At 35.5% G+C, this 22,539-nt stretch overlaps 1 protein-coding gene and 1 long non-coding RNA gene across 5 annotated transcripts; one reads left to right on the plus strand and one right to left on the minus strand.

Moving 5' to 3' along the window:
• Positions 1-3,174: 3,174 nt before the first annotated feature.
• LOC147482634 (cytochrome P450 76A2-like) lies at positions 3,175-7,130 on the minus strand. Of its 4 annotated transcripts, none has more exons than XM_086580038.1 (3): positions 7,004-7,130; positions 4,910-5,866; positions 3,175-4,040 (listed from the first exon to the last, which is right to left on the minus strand). In XM_086580038.1, the coding sequence occupies exons 2-3, from the start codon at positions 5,846-5,848 to the stop codon at positions 3,405-3,407; spliced, it is 1,575 nt and encodes a 524-aa protein (XP_086436164.1). In that variant the 5' UTR covers positions 5,849-5,866; positions 7,004-7,130; the 3' UTR covers positions 3,175-3,404. The 4 variants fall into 4 exon arrangements, with proteins under 4 accessions (XP_086436164.1, XP_086436163.1, XP_086436162.1 ...); XM_086580037.1 differs by having other exon boundaries at positions 6,856-7,041; XM_086580036.1 differs by having other exon boundaries at positions 6,671-7,041.
• A 5,476-nt stretch (positions 7,131-12,606) lies between these two features.
• On the plus strand, positions 12,607-20,527 carry LOC147482635 (uncharacterized). The gene is made up of 3 exons (XR_015205912.1): positions 12,607-12,984; positions 13,074-13,154; positions 20,319-20,527. It is a non-coding gene; the product is annotated as an uncharacterized LOC147482635 (long non-coding RNA).
• Positions 20,528-22,539: the final 2,012 nt, after the last annotated feature.

The following is a 22,539-nucleotide window of genomic DNA, read 5'->3' on the forward strand; positions in this document are numbered from 1 at the left end:
GTAGAAGCTACAAGTATCTAGACTTACGTTAAAGTTTATTTACTTTCCACATTTCATGATTAAGTCATCGTTTTTCTTTAATAGACACATATCATGATATGTCACTCCCACTGATTTCACCATTGTCAAAGGATCTAACGTTACCGGTTTCTACTATTCTCGTATTATGGTTAGGTAAGTCAAATCTATGTACCCTTTGGATTTTTCAAGATAGTTACTCATAAAGTTACCAGTAAATTTTCTAAAATCCAATATACTTTTATGTGGATAATTTATGAGCTCAAACTCTGTTTGTATCTCCAAAAATGTAGGTAACTTGAACTAGGTTTATTCCATAACTACTCAAAAGAGTCTTTGGAATTGTCTTATTGAAAAGCGAGTTCAGTTTATACGCAATACTACGTCTTTATAACTTTAAATATCTATAACAACTAGGGTAATTAGACTAACTTAACCTAATAATAACCATGTCCTATAAAGTACGATTATGTCTTTCAACAATATTATTATATTGTGGTGTTCTAAGTATTGTGTATTTATCACAAAAACAACGCTTTTCTAAAACTTCAACAATTATTAGTCTAGGACATTGACCTTTATCTTAATTTTCACCACTTCAATTTGGTTTAACAATCTTCACTTGTTTGTTTAGTTGCTTACAATCTCAATAATGTAAATCTTAATGACTCACGCTGGTAGAGATTCATTATGTAAGATAGGAACATAATCTTTATGTGAATTGTCATCTTCATGTGAGATGTATCTCACAATGAAATACGAAGTGGCAAAAAGTATATAAATGTTGATACTTATTGTGGCTTTTATTTCTTGTGTGTTGGTTTGTTTTCTATAATACACTCCACACACATATGAGATTACCAAATTTAGATTCGAATGAATCACATCATATATGCTAATCTTTCTATAAACTTTTTCTCTGAAGATTTATACATTCTTCATGCCACAACTAAGAAGACACGACAGTCCTTTAGCTACGTTCAACTCTAACTTTAAGATGCATAATAATAAAGTCCCTATTCGATAATCAAACAAGTATGGTATCTGTGGATATCCTATACTTATTTAATCAAAAAATGCATATTACCCCTTAATGTTTATTCAAGCTTACATGTGTGGTCTACTAGTGGGTAACTCAAAATAACCAAATAAACAGACAACAATTATTGTCACTATTATAACAACATTCAAGAACATAGTTGGTTCACTGTGGTGAATATCAAAATATACATAAAGTTAATATTTTAAGTCAATATTCATGGACAAAGTTGGAATTACTGTGGTGAACACCAACTTATACGTAATATGAATATTCGACACCTTAGGTTTTGACAAGTAAAACTTTATAGTATATGAATTGGGACTTTAAAAACAAAACAATGCTTATACATTAAAAGCTTTGATTATTAACACAAATAACTATAATTGAGATTAAAATCTAATGGTGAACATAATAGTGTCATTGCAATACCATCTGTGGCTGAGTACTACAACACACGAAATGTTCACTCCATAACATTATGATGATAAACGTACATTATAATTGTGAAACCACCTGTGGGTGTGTATCACAACATACAAAATGTTCACTTAAATTTAGGGCTAAGTCATTAAGTACGTCAAAATTAGATAGGTTTAGTACCTGTCGGCAGTCAATTTCATATCTCACTCTTTAATACACATTTTCACCCAACATTAATTAGAACTATATATAACGTTAATGATATTTAAAACTTCTCAGTGATGGGTCACTGTGGTGACTACCAAACGATCAGTTATATATCAATTTGTGTAACTTCATTATATTATAATCAATCTTTAATCATTATCATAAATAGCATTATACAATATCACTAACAATAATACAATGAAGTATTTACAATATTTTAATATTGGGCCACTGTGGCAGCTACCAATACAGCTTAATTTGTGAGTACCAAATCGTTAAATGACATTGATTAACATACATAATCATAATGAAAACTAAACATGCAGCGGAATAACTATCGTGTGTACTTTCATAATGTACATGATCAAAAGTTCACTATGCAATAATTATTATAGTGGGAAACAAACAAACAACAAAGGCCACGAACAGAACCTTGCTGGGTATTAAAAACCCCAAGCTCCGACCAATCATAATACAACCCTTTAATAACCTTGAAATCAACATAAACTATAATTAATCAATCAAACAAACCCATCATCGATTATAACCAAACCCACATCATTCCGGAAGCCTAACAGTCACCACATCCGGCACAAATCATCACTTACGCGGAGGAATCCGGTGAATAACAAGTTAAAATTGGTTGCAAACATGATCGGTTCAAATAAAATCATAATGCAGTCATCATATACATTAAGCTTGAATCATAATAAGTTTCAAGAGAGATGGGTTGTTTATTGATCATTAACCACGCACGACTAATCCTTAACAGCAAAGAGAAAAAACAAGACGAGTTCTTTAATCGATTAAAATTAATTATGTGCAAGAGAAACAACAATACGTACCCAGCGTACTATATCATAAATTAAGATTAAATCAAGTTACATAGAAAAAAATTTAGGGTTAACGAGTAACGAGTATTCCCCTATAGAAGCCAATTAGGATTTTCTCCCACTAGATGGGAAATTAGGGTCTCCCAATAGATGAGCCAGGTTGACTTTTTTTTGTGTGTGTGTATTGGGGGGACCCTAATTTCCTCATCTAGTGGGGGAATCCTAATTGGCTCATCTAGTGGGGGTAATACTAGTTAATCCAAATTTTTAATCAAAAAAATTCAAACTTTATATGGGAGAAACATACAATTCGCAACAAAGTGACTGATACCAATTGTAAACATAAATTAAACTTAAACCAAAGATCTTGAATCGCATAAACTCACCAATATTATAACAATAATAAATCAAATATTAAACGTAAATAGACATATCTTAATCCACAGCTTTAGATAAATGAAACGTGTAGAACGGTGAAAGAGAACTTATTTCTCACCCTAACTCTTCTCTAATTCTAATCTGTTTTCTTGACATAATACACAACTATGAGGTATGTGTATGTATAGAGAAAAGGGGGGAGATGACAGTTTTCTTAATTGGACAATGATTCTAATTTCCCATAAAAATTAGACTATAATTAGAAACAACTTCTAATTGCCAAAATATTTATATGGATTTGAATGTTTCATCATATAAGCCCATGTTTTGTAAACTATCAATTATACATGACACGGTACATCATGTGGGACATCTTTAGAGATTCAATAAAATCCAACAAACTATCCAGATTATTACATGGCATTTACTAAAAATATTACTACAAGGAAATGTGCAACTGACCAAGTACAATCTGGAAGACTGAAGTTCGAAGTCTGTGGTTTCATCTAATTGACTGTATCATGATTTTCCTGCACCACACGAAGTTTCAGTACTACCTTCAGCGGATCAGCCTTTCTCAATGCTATACCGAACCTCTCCCTCATATCCATCTTTTCTGGTGTAATACCATCCTCAAGAGCCCATTCAAAAGAATGAACTAATGAACCTAGGGCAAGGTGAAGCATGTGATGTGCCAGCGGTAGACCTACACACATCCGTCGACCTGCTCCAAATGGGATAAACTGAAAATGGTGTCCCTTATAATCGGTGTTAGACCTAAAGAACCTTTCCGGCTTAAAGGACAAAGGATCATCCCAGGAAACTGGATCTCTTCCTATTGCCCAAACGTTTACAAGAATCTGTGTGTCCTTAGGTATTGAATATGACATGAATTTGGTATCTTCCATGGCTCTATGAGGTACTAGTAAAGGTGCTGGTGGATGCAACCTCAGTGTTTCCTTCAATACAGCCTTCAAATAGTGTAGGTCTCCTATATTACTCTCTTCGATACATTTGTTCTGACCCACGACTTGGTCTAGCTCTTCCTGAACCTTTCTCATTACACCTGGGTTGCGAAGGAGCTCTGTCATCGCCCACTCTATAGTGCCAGTGGTTGACTCTGTAGAGGCTCCAAATAATTCCTACATCATCCAGGCAACTAGTTAGAGGTATATGAGCAGAATAGTACATGAACAGGGTGCTCTGTACATGTGACCATTGCCACCAAGTACGATATGGGTTTAAAACAGTGTCCTCGAAAAAAACTTAGTTTGTGTTTTAAACGGAACGTATCGGAAAAAAAACGTAAAAAAAAAAACGTAAGGCATAAAAAACGGGTTTAAAACGGTAAAACGGGTCTAAAACGTATAATACGTAAAAGAAACGATAAAAACCGATGATAAAGAATATAATAGATAAGGAGTTTGATTTTTTATGAGAGTGGAAAAAAGAATAGGCGCATAAAATAAAATTAATAATAATACAAATGAAAAAAAATTCAAATACATGAAAATATCAAATTATCATTACTCATGCAAATATTAGAAGTTTTAGATTCAAACACGACTCTAAATAAGATACTACTAATTACCAACCATAATGGCATAATCAAGTACTACTAATAAGTTAATAACTTTAAAATTTCCAATTATTAATAGTCCAAAGCAAAATAGAGCTGTCTCAATAAGTCAATCTAATGCCCATTCTTTAAAAAGGTAAACTTCAAAACCCTTTTTTCTTATCGCGTTTTCTTTTAGATTAAAAATAAATAAATAAATAAATAAAGTTTTAAAAGGGAGATTGTGAAAATATTGGGTTTTAAATGTTTTTTAAGTTTAAAATGCGTTTCTTTAAAAAAGCCGGGTTTTAAACTGGAACAAGTCGCCTTGCCAATATCTCGGGTTTTAAACGCGTTTTTTTCAAAAAAAATGCCGAATTTGGTTACAATACATGTGACATGTAAAATGTGTAAGTGCATACTGTGAAGGCCTCTGATTTGAGCTGTCCTTACCAGTATCATTATGTTGATGTTCTTCTCTGAGATATCTGCAGGTTCACCGTCTTTCTGATTGCCTTCAAAGTCTAACATCACATTGAGGAAATCTGCCTTTGTGCTCTTTTTCTTGTTTTGTCTATCTAGAATTCGTTGCTTAACAAAACGACAAGCAAAGTCAAGTGCATTCCCCATATCTCGTGTCATATTTTTCTTTATACGCTGTGGGTCAAGCCATTGCAAAAAGGGAAAGAAATCAGCCACATTAGGCTTTCCAATCGACTCTATAATTCTAGAAATCGATTTGAAAAATTCATCCCCTTTTTTGGACTGTGGATCAACCAGGTCTTCAGAAAGCATGACATTACCAATGACATTAACGCTCATATGGGAGACAAACCGCGCAAGCTCTATGCTGCCTTTCTTCTGAGATTCATCCCACATCCACCTTAACATGTTGTCTATACACTTCTTACGTATGTGCTCCGTTTCATTGATTCGATTATTTGTGAAGAGCTCTGTGGTACAGATACGTCTCAACATGCGCCAGTATGGCCCGTGTTGGCCGAAAACCATCGAGCCTTGGTTATAAGAACAGGCCCTCATGGCTTCATTGACATTTCGCCCGGAAAAATTGAGGTCATGGTTCTTGAACATTTCCATAGCTGCTTCAGCTGATGATACCACCGTAGTGTTCACTGTACCTAATCGAAGCCAAAAGACAGGACCATATTTTCGACCAAGGCTGGATAAGGAAACGTGTGGCATTGCACCCAATTCAAACATGTTTCCAAAAACTGGCCATCCTGGTGGCCCAGGAGGAAGTTGGTTTGCACCAATTCTAGCCTTTTTCATAATTGTTGCAAGTAGAAGCAACATAACTGCTAAACAAAGGCCACACCATACTACAGAAGCCAATGACCATTCCATATATGAATCTGGCATGATTAAACTCATTAATTCTTCTTTGTTTACCTGCAAAATATGAATAGACAGTACAAAAAACACTCCATAATTTAGTTATTTCACAAAATAGGTTAAGCCATGCCAAACGAATAAACTTAGAAAAAATAATAAACTTGGAAAAAAGCATGTGTTTATTAGTTATTACCGTATCTTTAAACGAAAGACCCAAAAAATTAAAAATAAACATTTCCCTACCTGGCTACCTCAAATCAACTAATCAAGCACCCACCTCTTCAAACTCAAAATTTATATATACAAAGATCTCATAACAAAACAACAAATAATGTACAAGTTTAATCCTATTAATAAGCATCAATACCAAGATATGTATCTTTATAAAAAAAAAAGACCAAGATATGTGGGAACTGAACTGCCGAAAGCATCTAAGTGAATGATGGGTAATAGGACTGGCACAAAAAAGTAACATACTATTCATGACCAAAACAATCTAAAAATGCAAACATAATAAGAAACTAGTACATCACAATTCACAACTAACAGTGTACGTAAAGCCATACGAACTCTACAAAATAGCAATCAAAAGATGTGAAGAAAAGAATTTCTATCAACCCATATGGTCCGGCACAAAAAAACCTCCGACGTCCATTCTGATTGGTGTATTGTATTAAAATAATGAGGTAAATTCTCTCTTTTCTCTCCTCACCAGCCAATTACAACTGAATTCTGAAAAAAAATTTGTGTTGAGTCGTGTGTGACAGTCGCTCCCTACTCGAAAACAATTATATTGTTAACTTATGTCAATACAATAAAATATGTCAATACAATAAAATAAACCAAAAGTGTATGTACCACCTGGGTGTCCATGTTTACTAGAAACTTTGAAGAACTTCGTTCCAATAAATGTGTATAGGTAAGTCACCACTTAGTCACTTACTATGTTATCAGCGAGAGATCTATGGAAAGTTATTGTTAAGCTCACATTAAGACACAAATATACACTGATAAACTGTTGGGGGAGGGGGATGATTGCCACTTACAAAAAATTTAAATTTGGAATCTGAGACAACGTCGAAGGAATGGATCCAAGTAACTAGTTGTTGTTTAGATTTATGTGGAAATCAAATAGAATAATTAGGACATAGATATAGAGTGTGGAGACGTTCAGAATTCATAAATAACACGTACCAAAACATTGGAGCTCACAAAAAGCTTACAATGATGGTATCCTCCTCTGCGAAAAGAAGACTATAAATAGGAGAAAGATTAAGTCAAATCTTACTATTTTATTATATTAAAAAAATATGAGGTAGGAGGAATAAATAATTTTGCTTAATATATTTTTTTTTTGTTAAAAATGGACCATCAATGTTTGACAGGTGTTATAAAGTGTTTTTTAACATCATAAATGACATTTTCTGTCTCGGACACAAATTTACTGTTTTGTGTAATAGTAAATTTTGTTTTTGTTACGATGGTAAAATCATTATTTTGTGATTTCACGATGGCAATTTCTTCATTTTGTGATTTTTTATTATTTTTTGACTTTTAAAAGTTGCAAAATGGTAATTTTCTAAATTCTAGATTTGTTTTTGTAAGCAAAACGGTAATCTGTCCATAGAAGATGTTTGACCATCACATCAGAGGACCCATCCATATTTTGAGAAAGAAAAAGAGTCTTATTATTGCCGACCCCAATTTGTGTTAGGCAGACTCCCAAAAATAAAACAATTATTACAAGTGTTTTATTGGTTTCAAAAAATCTAAAAAAAAAACAATTATTACAAGTATGTCATTGGTCTCCAAAAAATTAAATTCGAAACCCCAAATTTAAACTTTATTTAAAATTTGGGGCCGTTTGATTAAATCCCAAACGATTTGGCCACACCGTTTGGGATTTTTAGTCCAAACGACCTCGGCGCAAATTAGTCGTTTTGGATTAAGTCCCAAACGACTTAGAAGCGTGTTTGGGACTTAGTCCAAACGACCAAACCCACACCGATTAAAAGCCCAAAAAAAATAATTTTATATTTTTTTGAAGTTCAAATCCTTAAAACGACATGGCTTACATTTTTGGATTTAAGTCAAATGGTGTGGCCATATCGATGGAGACTTAGTCCAAACGATGATGTGGTCATATCGTTGGGGATTTTTCTAAGTTCAAACGGTATTTTTTTTAAGTAAAATTTGAAACGGCATGGCCACATCATTTTGGACTCGGTCGTCAGGGCGGTGTACGTTGAGTTTGAGATTTGAACTTTGAAAAAATTTAAAATTGTTTTTGGGCTCTTGGCCGGTGTGGCCGGGTCGTTTGGACTAAGTCCCAAACGGTGTGGCCAAGTCATTTGGGACTTAGTCCAAATGACCTAGCCGGACCGTTTAAGTTTGGGGTTTTCAAATTCAACTTTTTTGGGACCAATGACATACTTGTAATAATTGTTTTTTTTTAGATTTTTTGGGACCAATGACACACTTGGAATAATTGTTTTTTTTGTTGGAGTCTGCCTAACACAATATGGGGTCTGTCAATAACAAATACCAAGAGAAAATATGTGTGAATAGAGGCTAGTACGTATAATACACGGAGTCTTTGAATTATCGTACAAATTTAGTAGGTCCGCTAGATATATTGCTATTGACATTTCGGCTAATTGTTTAGCTGGTCAATATGTTTAGGCCTTTAGGGTCGGGTTCAAGAGACATCTAAACTACGTATATAATGCGGCCCATTGGAGCTAGCTGTGCTAGGGGTGTCAAAATGGCCCTCAAACCCTTAGCACGCCCGACCCGGCCCATGGGCCGAAAAAGCCCTCAAAATGAAGCCCTCACACATTCGTGGGATGGGCCGACCCGGCCCTCAAGCCTTTGAGGGGAGGGTAAGGGCCTAGACTTCGAAACTTAAGCCCTCCCTTAAGCCCGACCCTCATTAGGCCCTCAACATTTATTACATATATTTTAATAAAAAATTTTACAATATATTTTATTTTAACATTAATATGCTAAAAATCACTTAAAAAAACGTTTATCTATTAAGTTTACCAACCTTATAATTTCATTATAATATTTTATGAAATGAATTTAATTGATCTTAATTGACTAATACAACTTTAATAAGTTTTTTTAGTAGTTTGAAGGTTTAATGTGAAGTGCATTCGATTTTATCATTTTAACTAATGTTTTAAATTTATTTTGTAAATCAAATGTATAACATAAGATCCGCCCCACGTTTGGCCTCAAGCCCGGCGCTTTCGCTTTCTACCGAGAGGGTTGAGCCGGCGGGTAAAAGTTTTCGAGATTTAAACACCGGCGACCGACCCGACCGACCCGCCGAAGTAAATGAGGATAGAGTAGCCTACCCTCAATGCATGAGGGCTTCATTATTTGAGGGCCGGGCCAGCCCGGCCTAGCCCATTTGACACCACTAAGCTGTGCAACTATCATGGTGTTTGCAATTTTTGTCGTTTTTTTATTTTTTATTTTTTTTAACTCTATTATGGATCCCACCAATTAAACAAATAAAACAAAACAAAAAATATCTCTCCTGCCCTACCTAGCATCACACTAATTTATTTATCATGCAAATGATTTTTATTTTATTTTATTTTTTTAATTAAATTAAAAAACAATTCCTTCTTCTTAGCTACTCGCCAATGGGTCGGGAGTGGCAGATGGATTTTAAACCCAACAAGTTACTAACTTTATCATTATTATGTATATAAGTATATAGTGGTCTGGACTCAAACTCAGACTCATAATCATAGATATGTGCCATTGTACCCACATTACCTCTAAAAGGATTGTTTTCTCTTAAGACCTATTTTCTTATTTCGTTAATCAAGCTAGTGAAAAGGGATTTCAGTTGTCCTCTAGAAATTCTAGAAAGAGAAAACACAAAAACTCACTTTTCGCACTATAATAAACTCTGAAATTTACAAATTTGGGGGCTCTAAATGGTTAAGGATATGATGAGTTCATGCATGTGAATGATGTGAGGACGAGATGACCATATTTTATTTCATAAGACTCTTCTTACGTTTGGAAATTGAGGTTACAACTTGGTCATTGTCGTCCTTTTTCCATAACGATTTCGACCCCTACAAACACCACATCCACTCTTTTTGTCAAAAGTTAGAACCCACTCCCACTCACACTCACCACCTAACAATTCCATATCCAAAACTTGACTTTTAGATTAGTGCCAAATTTGTAATAACTTGGGTCTTCTTTTTTAGAAACGGGGTGTGCCAATAGGCGTAGATATTTAAAAATAAATAAATAAATAAAAATCGTTGATCAAGTGATAGAGAAAAACCCCCAAACTCTCACTTTCGCATTTCACAAGACTAGTACTCTTCTTACGTTTCAAAATTGAGGTTAGATATTTGTTGCAACTTGGTCATCACGTCATTTTTCCTCAACGACTTCGACCCCTACAAACACCACATCCCCTCTTTTTGTCAAAAGTTAGAAGCCACTCCCACTCCCACTCACCACCGAACAATCCCATATCCAAAACTTGATTTTTAGATTAGTGCCAAATTTGTAATAACTTGGGTCTTCTTTTTTAGAAACGGGGTGTGCCAATAGGCGTAGATATTTAAAAAATAAATAAATAAATAAAAATCATTGATCAAGTGATAGAGAAAAACCCCCAAACTCTCACTTTCGCATTTCACAAGACTAGTACTCTTCTTACGTTTCAAAATTGAGGTTAGATATTTGTTGCAACTTGGTCATCACGTCATTTTTCCTCAACGACTTCGACCACTATAAAGACAACATCAACTCTTTTCATAAAAAAAATGGAACCCACTCTGATCCCACTTGCCCACCAAACAATCTCATACCCAAAACTTGAATTTTAGATTAGTAGCAAATTCGTAAGCCTCTTCTCTTAGAAACGGGTGTGCCGATAAATGTAGACTTGTCAAAAAAAAAAAATTGTTTGGTTAAGCTAATCAGAGAAAACCCCAAAACTCCCACTTTCGCATTTCGAAAGACTTCTTACGTTTAAAATCGAGGTTGCATGTCTGTTGTGACTTGGTTATCGCATTTTTTTTTCCACAACAACTTCGACCCATACGAAAACCACGTCCACTATGTTCATAAAAAAAATGGAACTGATAAATGCCTAAATTTATAGGCACTTTGTAATATCATTTATGTTTAATTAATTACATAATTTTAATGTAAAACCATACATTCTATTTATTCCATGACATTATGCACATTTTTTTTTTTGTCATAATGGATTTTTTACATATGTGCAGTGCATGTGTCTTTTTGAAAATTCTCATGCAAAATAAGTTGTATTAATTTGGTTTAATATTTTTGTAGAAAATAAAGATATTGGCCAAATCCCAATCAAAGCCCGAGCCCTTGAGCGAAAGATGCTCATTTAAATAATCCATAAGTGAAAGCCCATGGAATAAATTGTGTTATCAAGAATGGAAGACAATGTTAGAGAATTGAAATTATGAAATGCTATCAAGATAGGATAATTGCACCTACTACACCACCATATATTCTTACCATTTTTTACCACATTAATATATCCCTATTTTCATTCATTATTTATTCTCTTGATTTCATTATATCAAATCATTCCTTAATACTTTATATTCAAATCACCTTATATATTCTCCCATATCCTCACCATGTTGTTGCCAATCACTCCATTATTCCTAATTCAAAGCCACACCATTTTTTTTTGCTTGGTAAGTAAAAATATATTAATAACATATGATAGTTACAAAATTTTGTGGTCTGGACTAACGTCCAACCATGATCAAGCTCGGTACACTGAGAAAGCTTTTACATGTTTTCGTACCTTAACTCCTAGCTAATATCTAAAGAAAACTTGGAAAGGGAGCTCCCAATTGATTACCACATCATTCCATTTTCTCTTTTATTTGAGTACCAATTAATATTTCCTATTTATTCAATTTCTTTCATGAGCCAACCAATTGATAATATATCTTTCCTCTATTTTCGTCTCATATCACAAAGATTATTTCCATTTCATGTGAAGATATTATGCACCAAGATCTCGTTTGTGGAAGTTATAAATAGAGAGGAGAATTGGCATTGAAGCATCCCATTCTAGTATTCAATTAGTAGAAATTTATCTTTGTAGTTCATGCATTTAATTAGTGAGGAAGAGTGCTCTAGAGTGTGTAATTTTCCAAAGATCAACATCGAAGCAATAAAGGCGGTTTCAATTCATTCAATCTCTTGCATGTCTTTTATTATTACTTTTTGCTAAATAAGTTAAAAATTCTATTAAAAGTAAATTATTATACAAGTACATTAAAAGGACATCACTCCCCCTAATCTACTTGGTTCAAACAAATCTCATAAAGGTTTGGTAAGGCACTTCCCATTTATAAATCCATGGGGGTTTCTCATTACAAACAATTAACAGATCTTTATCTAGGTTTGAGGCTTTTTTGGCTATGGCATCCACCACTGTATTCCTTTCCCTCCATATGTGAGATAGGTAGAAAAGATGAAGTCTCTTCATGCAAGTATGCCATCTGTACCTCATCTGCCTCGACATTGAATTAGAGGTGAAGGCAGTCACTAGTAGAAAAAAGGCTTTTTGTGACTATTTTAAAATGGTATTTGTGACTGTTCTGTTCGAAACGGTTACAAATGGCAGAAAAGGGTTTTTGTGACTGTTTTAAAAAGTTTTTAGTGACGTGCGTTTTGAAACGGTCACAAAATTTTTTTCTAAAAAAGGTGTATATGTGTGGAGAACTATTTGTGACTATTTCACTAAAATAGTTACGTATTATCCGACTCTTAAGTGACCGTTTGACCCATTATATGACCTAGGTAGTTTTTGGTCCACGCCCACAGCTCCACTAAAAACAAGAAACACGACACACCCACGTTCACTCAACTCCTGCTTCGTTTAAACTTTTCAAATTCTCTAAGTATACAAACACGAAAAAAAAAACACTTTCGCGAGCTTCCTTCAAACTTTCATAGGTACAGAACCAATAAAAAAAAACACTTCGCGACTCTATCTTCACTCTCTCAACCTAAATCAATTCCTCACGACTCTCTCAACCTAAATCAATTCCTTGCGACTCTCTCTTCACTCATTCTTGATCTAAAATTTATTACCTCTCTAAAATTCAGTGCGGTAATTGAAGACAGACAATGTTAGTATTTTATCTCTCTTCGATTTTGAACTTGTTGCAGTAAAAAGTTTTGGTTTTTGAGTTCTATACCAATATTTTTTTTGGAACAGGGGAATTTCAATTGATTGTGATTAGGATTTCTACGTGTTCACACCTCTCTCAAACAACAATATCTAGTTAAATCAAGTAAGGTATGGGTTTTCATTTGATTTGATTTTTTTTTTTACAATTTGTGCTTTATTCTTGATTTGAGGTGGTCATTAGTGTTTTTTTTTGTTTATGAAAAGAAGGTTTACTTTAGGGGCTATACAGGGTTTCACAAATGGTTATCTAACATGATTTTTTGTTTTTTCATTTTAAACTAGACTATCTTTTTCAGTTAACTCTATCTTTGTATTTGCTTGTTTGTCGACGATAAAGACTTATCGTATTTTGTTTTGGTAGCCTGAGATGGACAAGTCATGGATGTCGAGAGATATATTTTCTACTAAATATGTAGAAGGCGTTAAACAATTTCTTACATTTGCTTTTCATAATGCAAAACGTAAGAATTGTATACCCTGTCCATGCATTTAATGTGGGAATATGTATGAATTTGATATAGTGGAGGTGGGACGTCATCTGAGAACGAAAAGGATTGAACAAACGTATTGCACATGGGTGTGGCATAGGGAAGATTCTCCAAAGGAGTCAGCATCGAGTAGGGAGTCAAAGGAAGGTTTTGATGAGGGTGGACTAGATGAGGCCGCAAATATCGCAAAAATGTTTAAGGCCACTCAGGAGACTTTCATGGGGAACCCTGAAAAACTTTGTGAACTGATTGAAGAAGCTGATTTACCTTTGTACGACGGGTGTAAAAAATACACCAAGTTATCATCTCTGGTTAAGCTTTGCAATGTGAAGGCAATGAGTGGGTGGTCTGATAAAAGCTTCTCTATGGTGTTGGCTCTGTTTAAGGATACCTTTGACCATGAGAGAGGCGAAGGAAACTTTGTCTATTAAATTTTTGGAATAAAGCATGAGAAGATTCACGCATGTCCCAATGATTGTATTCTCTATAGAGGTTTAATAAATAATGATAGAACTACTTGTCCTACATGTGGAGCGTCAAGGTATAAGGTGAAAAAGAATAATCCTGACCAAAATTATAGTGCTCCAGCAAAAGTACTATGGTATTTCCCAATAATCCCTAGACTTAAAAAAATGTTTCAATTTGTTGAAACGGCGAAGAATTTGGTATGGCATGCGAATGAAAGAGAGGTAGTTGATGGTCAAATAAGTCACCCAGTTGATTCCCAAGCATGGAGACACATCGATCAATCTTGGCCAGAGTTTGCAGCTGATTCGAGAAGTCTTCGGTTTGCACTTTCAACCGATGGCTTCAATCCACACAATTATCTTAGCAGTAGGCATAGTTGTTAGTCTGTTATATTGGCGACTTACAACCTGCCACCATATATGGTTGTGCATGAAGAGAAAGTTCTTAATGTTAACATAGTTGATATCAGGTCCGCACCAACCTGGTAACAACATTGATGTTTATCTTGCACCTTTGATTGAAGATCTTCAGTTGTTATGGCAGCCCGGTGTTGAGGTATATGATGCCTATAAGCAAGAATCCTTTATACTTAGGGCTGTGCTATTGTGGACAATTAGTGATTTTCCCGCCTTTGGAAACTTAGCTGGTTGTACTGTTAAGGGGTATCTTGCTTGTCCAGTATGCGGCGAAAATATAGATTCTATTAGATTGAAACACGGCAAGAAAAATGTATACCAAGCGCACAGGAGATGGCTTCCAGAAAACCATCGGTACTGAAAGGAGAAAAGACCATTTAATGGTAAGCAAGAGCTGCGATCAAGTCCAGAATCATTGAACGGGGTGCAAATCTTCACAAAAGTTGAGCATTTCAAAAACTAATGGGGAAAGCCACCAGAAAGTGCTAGAAAGTCAAAAAAATCAAAGAAGGAGAAGGCGCGAATTAGGTTCAAAGGTTCAAAGAAAAGAAAAATGGGAAAGGAGCAAATAAGTTCTAAGGATACAAAAACACCAAAGCGGAGGAAAAATGACGGTGTACACAAAAATCGTGAGGAAGGTCGCTGGAAAAAGATATCTATATTTTTTGAGTTGCCTTACTGGACACATTTGCTTTTAAGGCATAACTTGGATGTCATGCATATTGAGAAAAATGTGTGTGATAGCATCATTGGGACTTTGCTTAACATTCCATTGAAAACAAAGGATTCACTTCAAAGCCGACTTGACCTTGTAGAGATGCACTTAAGGGAAGAACTAGCACCAGAGAAGAGAGGGACAAGATTCTACCTACCGCCATCATGTTATACATTATCTAGAGAAGAGAAAGAGGAAGTTTGCAACACACTGTTTGAACCGAAGGTCCCAGATGGATATTGTTCTAATTTCAAATCTTGTGTTTCAATGAAAGATTTGAAATTATATGGTCTTAAATCTCATGATTGCCACCGACTAATGCAACAACTTCTTCTTGTGGCGATACGATCGGTGTTGCCAAAGCATGTGAGGTATACCATTATTTGGTTATGCTTCTTCTTTAATGGTCTTTGCACAAAAATAGTGGATGTGTCGAAATTGGATAATATTCAGAAAGATTTGGTGGTAACTTTGTGTTTGTTAGAAAAGTTTTTCCCACCATCATTCTTCGACATCATGGTGCATTTGATAGTTCATCTTGTAAGGGAGGTTGAGCTAGGTGGTCCAGTTTTTTTTTTTTTTTCCGATGGATGTATCCCTTTGAGAGGTAAGTGAATGATTTTTTGAATTTATTTATTAAATGTCTCACAATGCACGTATCAAAGGTTTAAAGCTTTAAAAAACTTTCTATGTACATGATGGTGTTAAAGGGATATGTTAGGAATCAAAACCGTCCAGAAGGATGTATGGCAGAGAATTATATTGTAGAAGAAGCTGTTGAGTTTTGTGCTGAATTCTTGAGTGAAGTAGATGAAATTGGAGTTCCTTCCACAAGAAACATGACAGACAATGATTTGGAAGATGGAGAAACAATTTGCAGTGGAAGACCGATTGGGGGGTTGAAGTTGATGAGAAGTCCTGGCAACAAGCACATCTTTATGTGTTGGGAAACATGAAAGAAGTTCAGGCTTATATCAAGTAAGTAGATAAATGCACAATAGTTCAATTTAACTAGATGTTTATCTCCAACGTTTCCATAAGGGAGCTGGTAGTTAATACTTGTATTCTTTTAATTCTTAACATAAGAGGGAAGCATATAGACTACCTAAGGCTTCAAAATCATCGCAAGGGTGCAAAATGGATAAAAGCTGAGCATAATCACACCTTTATTAATTGGCTTCGCCAAAAGGTATGTTTTGTTAACATTCCATTGTTACTTAAAAAATTAAAGCACTATTCTTAACATTGTTTGAGAACCAGGTTGAGGAAGAGCAAGACATACCAAATAACAAAGTCTCCGACACGTTGCAGTTTTTGGCTATGGGACCTAGTCTAGATGTGCTAAAATATTCCGTATATGAAGTTAAGGGTTTTCGCTATCACACAAAGGATCGAGAAGCTAAACTAGTCAACCAAAATAGTGGAGTTAGTGTAGTGGAGATTTCTAGTGCCAAGGACAAGAATCCTGTAATTTCGGATATGTGCTTTTATGGTGTGCTTACGGAAGTATGGGTGTTGGATTACTTGACCTTCGAGATTCCTATTTTCAAGTGTGATTGGGTTGACAGCAAGAGAGTCATTAAGGTTGATGAATTGGGTTTCACATCTGTGCAACTTGGTAAATTGGCCACAAGTCCGACCCTTTTATTTTAGCATCCCAAGCCAAGCAAGTTTTTTATGTGACTGACTAACTAAATTTGGGATGGTCAGTTGTCCTTGCAACTCCTGAAAGAGACTATCGCAATAAGAACGATGATGCTGGGTTCGATGATGATTCCATTACAGACAAGGCGCTGCCAACTATTGACTCCTTTGATTTAGCTAATGAATTGTCATTGCCTTATGCTCGTGAAAATTGTGAAGGGATTTGGGTCGAGCCCGAATGAGTTTTTCTTTAAGTTAAATAAGACTTCTTACTAGTCATTATGGGACTTTTCTTTTCTTTTTCTTTTTTTTTGTTGTTTTTTTTATCAGGTTTTAAGAATGCTTCAAGTTTTTGTGTTAAACTTACAGCTAAACTGAGATGACTAGTGTTGTTTACATTTCTAAACAATTACATACCTTCTACTTGGTGGAAGTTTTATATATGGAAGCTTTATATATATATATAGCCCGGCTCCTAAAAGGACTTTAAATAAGTTCTAAATCTAAAGCACCCACAACTTCACCTACAAAATGATTTAAAACATAATCTTTTATGCATATGATCTACTAGCCATAAAGAACATCTTTACAAAAATTCAACTCGTTTGACAATATTTAACACTAGCAAAAGATGATTGCAAAAACTAGACATTTCTGGACCTTTATATATATTTTCAAAAGTGGAAAACAATTTTATCTAAGTTAGAGGATATCAAACGAGTTGAATTTTTGTGGATATGTTCTTTATGGTTAGTAGATCATATGCACAAAAGATTAGGGTTTAAATCATTTTGTAGGTGAAGTTGTGGGTGTTTTAGATTTGGTACTTATTTAATGTTCTTATTTAAGGTCCTTTTAGGAGCCGGGTTGTATATATATATATATATATATAGGTATACTCATGGATCAAGAAGAGCATTCGGAATCACAAGAGTATTCAGATTTCGAAGAGAATTCAGACTCGGAAGATGGTTCAGAAGAACATTCGAACTCCAAAGATGGTTCACAAGAGCATTCAGACTTAGAAGATGGCTTTGAAGGCCATTCAGACTTAGAGAAGCGGTCGGGCTCAAAAGATATGGAAGTTGACGAGGCAGTAGCAAAAGGTTTAAGCAAAAAAAAAGGAAAGTCAGAAGAGCGGCAAAGTGTGTAAAATTAAAAAAATTGAAAAAGGGTGAATATCAAGGAGTTGTTTATAATGAATCTGGGCAACCAATTAGTCAAGGTGGAACTGACATCGGTAGTTATGGAGGCTACTTGGTGAGGGTAAGAGTAAGGATTAGAATAACTAATTGGAAAGATGTATCACCAACATTAAAGAAAATTTTGTGGATCTCTTCGAAGGTACATTAATCTAATGCTTTATAAGCTAATTTCATTTTGTTTACATGATTAACTAATATGCTACTTACAAATAGGAAAAATTTAAGTTGGACACAAACGAAAGATCTATTCGTACAAGTGCGATGGGCAGGTTGTGGAAAGCACTCAAGTCTCGTCTTACTAGATGGTACATCTTACCATTTAAGAATAAACCAAAGCGACTCAAGAAAATACCAAAGTTGTATAGAAAAGTAATCAGTCAAGAAGATTGGGATACTTTTGTAAAAAGTAGACTTACACCTGAATTTCTGGTATGTATTTCTTTGTAATTTTATTTTGCTTTTGTTTGTACATGCATGCAAGCTATTGTTTTCCTGTCTTAGTTTCTTGAAAGTCCTAAAGAGGCTAGTATCCATGTACTGGTGGATTCCAAGCAAAGAGGTTGTGCCTGGGGAGGTTGGACTTGTGGCAGAAGGCCAAGTTTAGTTTGTGTGGATTTTGTTGATTTGTGGTTTCCTTTTTTCTGAGATTCCAGTAGGTTGATCATACAATAGAGCTTGCGAGAATTTATCTTGTAAGATTCTAGGTGGATTCCCTTGCATCATCTGTTCTTGGTTGCATGTCATCCTTAGCTATTGTAGTCTCCCCTTCCGAGTTATCAGTTGGCATGACTAAGTGTTTAAACATGTTATCTCCATACTACAACAGTAAAAGTCTCACTTTATCTCTCTATGCTTCCCCTTTACCACATATGCTCTCCATACCCAAGCCGGAGAGCACGCCATCTCTTCTAAGCTAAGATGACTGCCCTCAGGTACTTGACTGAACAAGGTCAACTCTGCAACTCACAGTAGATTGAATGAGTGGTTCGTTGTACCACTAATACTGCCTTAACAGCTACTTGTGTGGAGCTTCTCGGCTCATCACCTCTGTGTTCTCGAACTATAGCAGCCTTTTCCACAGTAGTGAGATATCTCCTAGTAGTTTCATACCTCGGCACGAGATATTCATCCAATCGGACCGACCAGGGAAAGGGACTTGCACAACCTGGTTGTGTGTCTTAACACCAAATACATCTGCGATTCAGCAGGGGTTCTTCCTTACCAAAAGTAAGGATGACAAGAGTTCCTGCCTAAGCGTCAAACCAATATACGATCAACGCACTTTGACGCCTGTGGAATATGCCTCTCAAAACGAGAGGAAACTAATCCACCCGATCTACATTACATAGACCACTGGTCAAAATCGCTACGTAGGACCCTTTCAAACCTGCTATCCCTGTAGATTGAGCTAATAAATTACATGCAGGTTATTGATAACACCCTAGCCAAGAACCCTTCGTAGAACTCTTGAATGACTCGGAGACCAGAAAGAGTAAACATGATCCATCCTTAGGTTAGGTACTTCTCTAGTTGGTTTATTCCTTGCAGAACAGGAAATGTGAGGATCGCTTACCTGACGCTTTCTTCCGGTATAGAGAAAGACAAGGGACACACGAAATAAGATAACTATTCACTACCAAAAGTCTTCCCTGTCTCCTGAATCAAGAGAGGATCACATAACATTACTGGCTGGCACCTTTGGGAACTTTTTCGGTTCCCCCATGTATGCTTTCCTTGGAAGGCGCAGAACCAAGCATAGCTTCCATCTGCAGCTTCAAAAGCAGAACTGCAGTATATATTTGTGAATAGTCTTTTCTGCCAGTGAGTTTTAGTCTAGGAGGAAGAGTAGTCCGACAGTCTCTAAAATCACAGGTTGCCCACTCATAAAGGAAAAAAAAATAGAACACACAAATGACAAGCTGACTGTACCTATCCACTTCAAGGATGCTCGTAAGCAAGGACTAACTTCAGCAATCCAGACTTCCTTACCAGCACTGTCACAAAGATCCTTGAAGAGATAACTATAAGCCTCTCTGACGTCTCCCACAATCAAAGCTTTATCCAGAGCCTGTACAACTTTAGCTAGCCACACCACTACCTTGAGCTCTAGGGCTTACAGCCTTGACAAGATTGTCCACACGTTTCTGAAGAGACGAAACAGGTTCATCGAAGGATAAGAACTTACAAAGAATCGGTTGATGCAGGCCTTGCAATTCTTATTGTGAAACCCTTGCCTCCGATTGTGTTTTTTTCTATTTAGAACTAATTTGTTGTGAAAATACAGTTTTGCCCCTAATAAGTAATTCACCCCTTAATTCAATTTGATATTTTTGCAGGGCCCTCTGCAACCAGATGGTAAACAATGTGGTATTCATGCAATGCGCTTTATGCGAGACATAATAAGCGATCCTTCTCCTTTTCCATTGAAAGTAAATAAAATACCTCTCACATTTTAACTTAATTTATGCTTTTGATATCTTTAGCAACTATGTTTTTAACTTTTTTTTATTCTCTATTTTGCAAAATATTAAACTTGTTGTTTCTTATATTCGGATAAAAAATCTTAGCAATAAAAAGCCTTCACCGACAAGGAGATAAATGAAGTTCGAATGGATTTTGTTACGTTCATCCAAGAATGTATTAAGAACTATCCTCAAGATGAAGATGAACCATAAGGCTGAAGACATATATGTGGGTGATCAAATTTGACGAGATTAGGTTATTTTTTCATTTGGATTTGGATTAGGCTGATTATATTTATATGAATTAGATTGGAAATGTGTTATTTATTTCATTACGTTTTGCGATTAAGTACAAATATATATTGGTTATCCAATGGGATTGGAATATTTCAATGAAATTAGCAATATATATGAGTGTTATTTGAAATTTAATGGATCATATTCAGATATGTAGTTTATTCAGGTGTGTAGTTTATTGCAGGTCCCCAATTTTGGGGGGTTTTTATATATATATTCACGTTTTTAATATATTTTTATTTTTAAAAAGTACCATTAGTCATGACGGTTTGGGTAAAACAGTGATAGTGATATGTATATATATACATATCACTGTTTTACCCAAACCGTCATGACTAATGGTACTTTTTATGACCGCTAAAAAGGATGAATGCATAACAGTTTATTTGAAACTGTCACAAATGATATGATTTGTTGTGACAGTTTTTGAGCAGTTGTTACCATTTTTTTATGGTTTTATGACCGTTAAAAAGAATGAATGCATAACCGTTTATTTAAAACCGTCACAAATGATATGATTTGTTGTGACGGTTTTTGAGCAATTGTTACCGTTTTTTATGGTAGAGAGAGGCTAGTCTGGAACCAATATTTGTGACGGTTTTGGGAAAAAAATAAATGACTCTCACTCCGTCATGGTTTTGGGAAAAAAAACCCGTCACAAAAGACTTTTTGTGACTGTTTTTAACAGTGATATAAAGTCTTTTTTTTGTAGTGAGTAACCGCAGTAGCCGCATCCGATTCTACCCACACATTCAGCCAGCCCTTCTCAATAGCTATTTCCACACTTTCCAAAATACAAATGCACTCGGCCCAATAACTTGTAGCTTCACCCAGTCCTTCGATTTCCACGAATAAGCAGAAAATTCCCATCATGATCCCTAAAGGATGACGCATACCCCGCCTGACCTGGATTACCTTTAGCAGCACCATCGGTATTGATTTTGACCTGACCAGGAGCCAGCAGCAGCCAGATGCCTTGCTGAACCCTCAGAGCTGTTGTGGGTCTCATGTTCAAGCCCCAATTTCAAGTAATCTCCAAGTCTTGTAATGAATTGTGGGTACGAGCATTCGAGAGAGTAGCAGCATTATGCATCTCTTTTTGAATTAGAATGAAGCAGTACTGAAGTGTGGGAGTTCTTCCTTCAAAATGTGCTCTATTTCTGACTTTCCAAATAGCAACCATGCCTCCACTAACTGCCACCATCCACAACTGTTTTAGAAAGGGACTTACTTGTTGGGACTATCTCACTGCTTCTTTGCAGTTGCTAAAGCCTACTATGAATTTGAACTTTCCCGCCAGCCAATTCCAAGTCTTTTCGACAAAAGTGCATTGCCACAAGAGGTGATTCAAGTCCTCTTCTTGCAGTCCACATAGCTTACATTTTAACGCTAGATGAATACCCTTTTTCTTTACTGCTAAATCGATCAATGCTCTTCCATTATGAAGTTTCCAAGCATTAGCTGCAAGCTTGGGATGAGTAAAACGATTCCATGCAGCTCCATGCTAGTAAACCCTTACTCCTTTATTTCTTATAGCTACAAAAGCTGAGGCTGTAGAGAAATCTCCCTTTACGTCAGGCCTTGTTAGCGATTCGGGATATGGCAAAAATTCTGTACGGGAATAATTTGAGAATATTCGGTGATTCAAAAAAATGGTACAATCAAATATTCGGTCAAAAATTTGCAATATGGCAATTATGCGGTGTTTAATTAATACATGTTTTAAATGTTTAGTTGCAAAAATTCGGAAGTCAAAAATTCGTGATATTATGTTAGTAAATATTAATAATAGTTGTCA

Source organism: Coptis chinensis, chromosome 8, assembly GCF_015680905.1.
Source record: "Coptis chinensis isolate HL-2020 chromosome 8, ASM1568090v1, whole genome shotgun sequence".
Classification (NCBI taxonomy): Eukaryota; Viridiplantae; Streptophyta; class Magnoliopsida; order Ranunculales; family Ranunculaceae; genus Coptis; species Coptis chinensis.

Coding starts and splice junctions, on each gene's coding strand:
- LOC147482634 (XM_086580036.1), bottom strand. Junction 4,041..4,909: donor ACATCAACATAATGATACTG/GTAAGGACAGCT, acceptor TGGATGATGTAG/GAATTATTTGGAGCCTCTAC.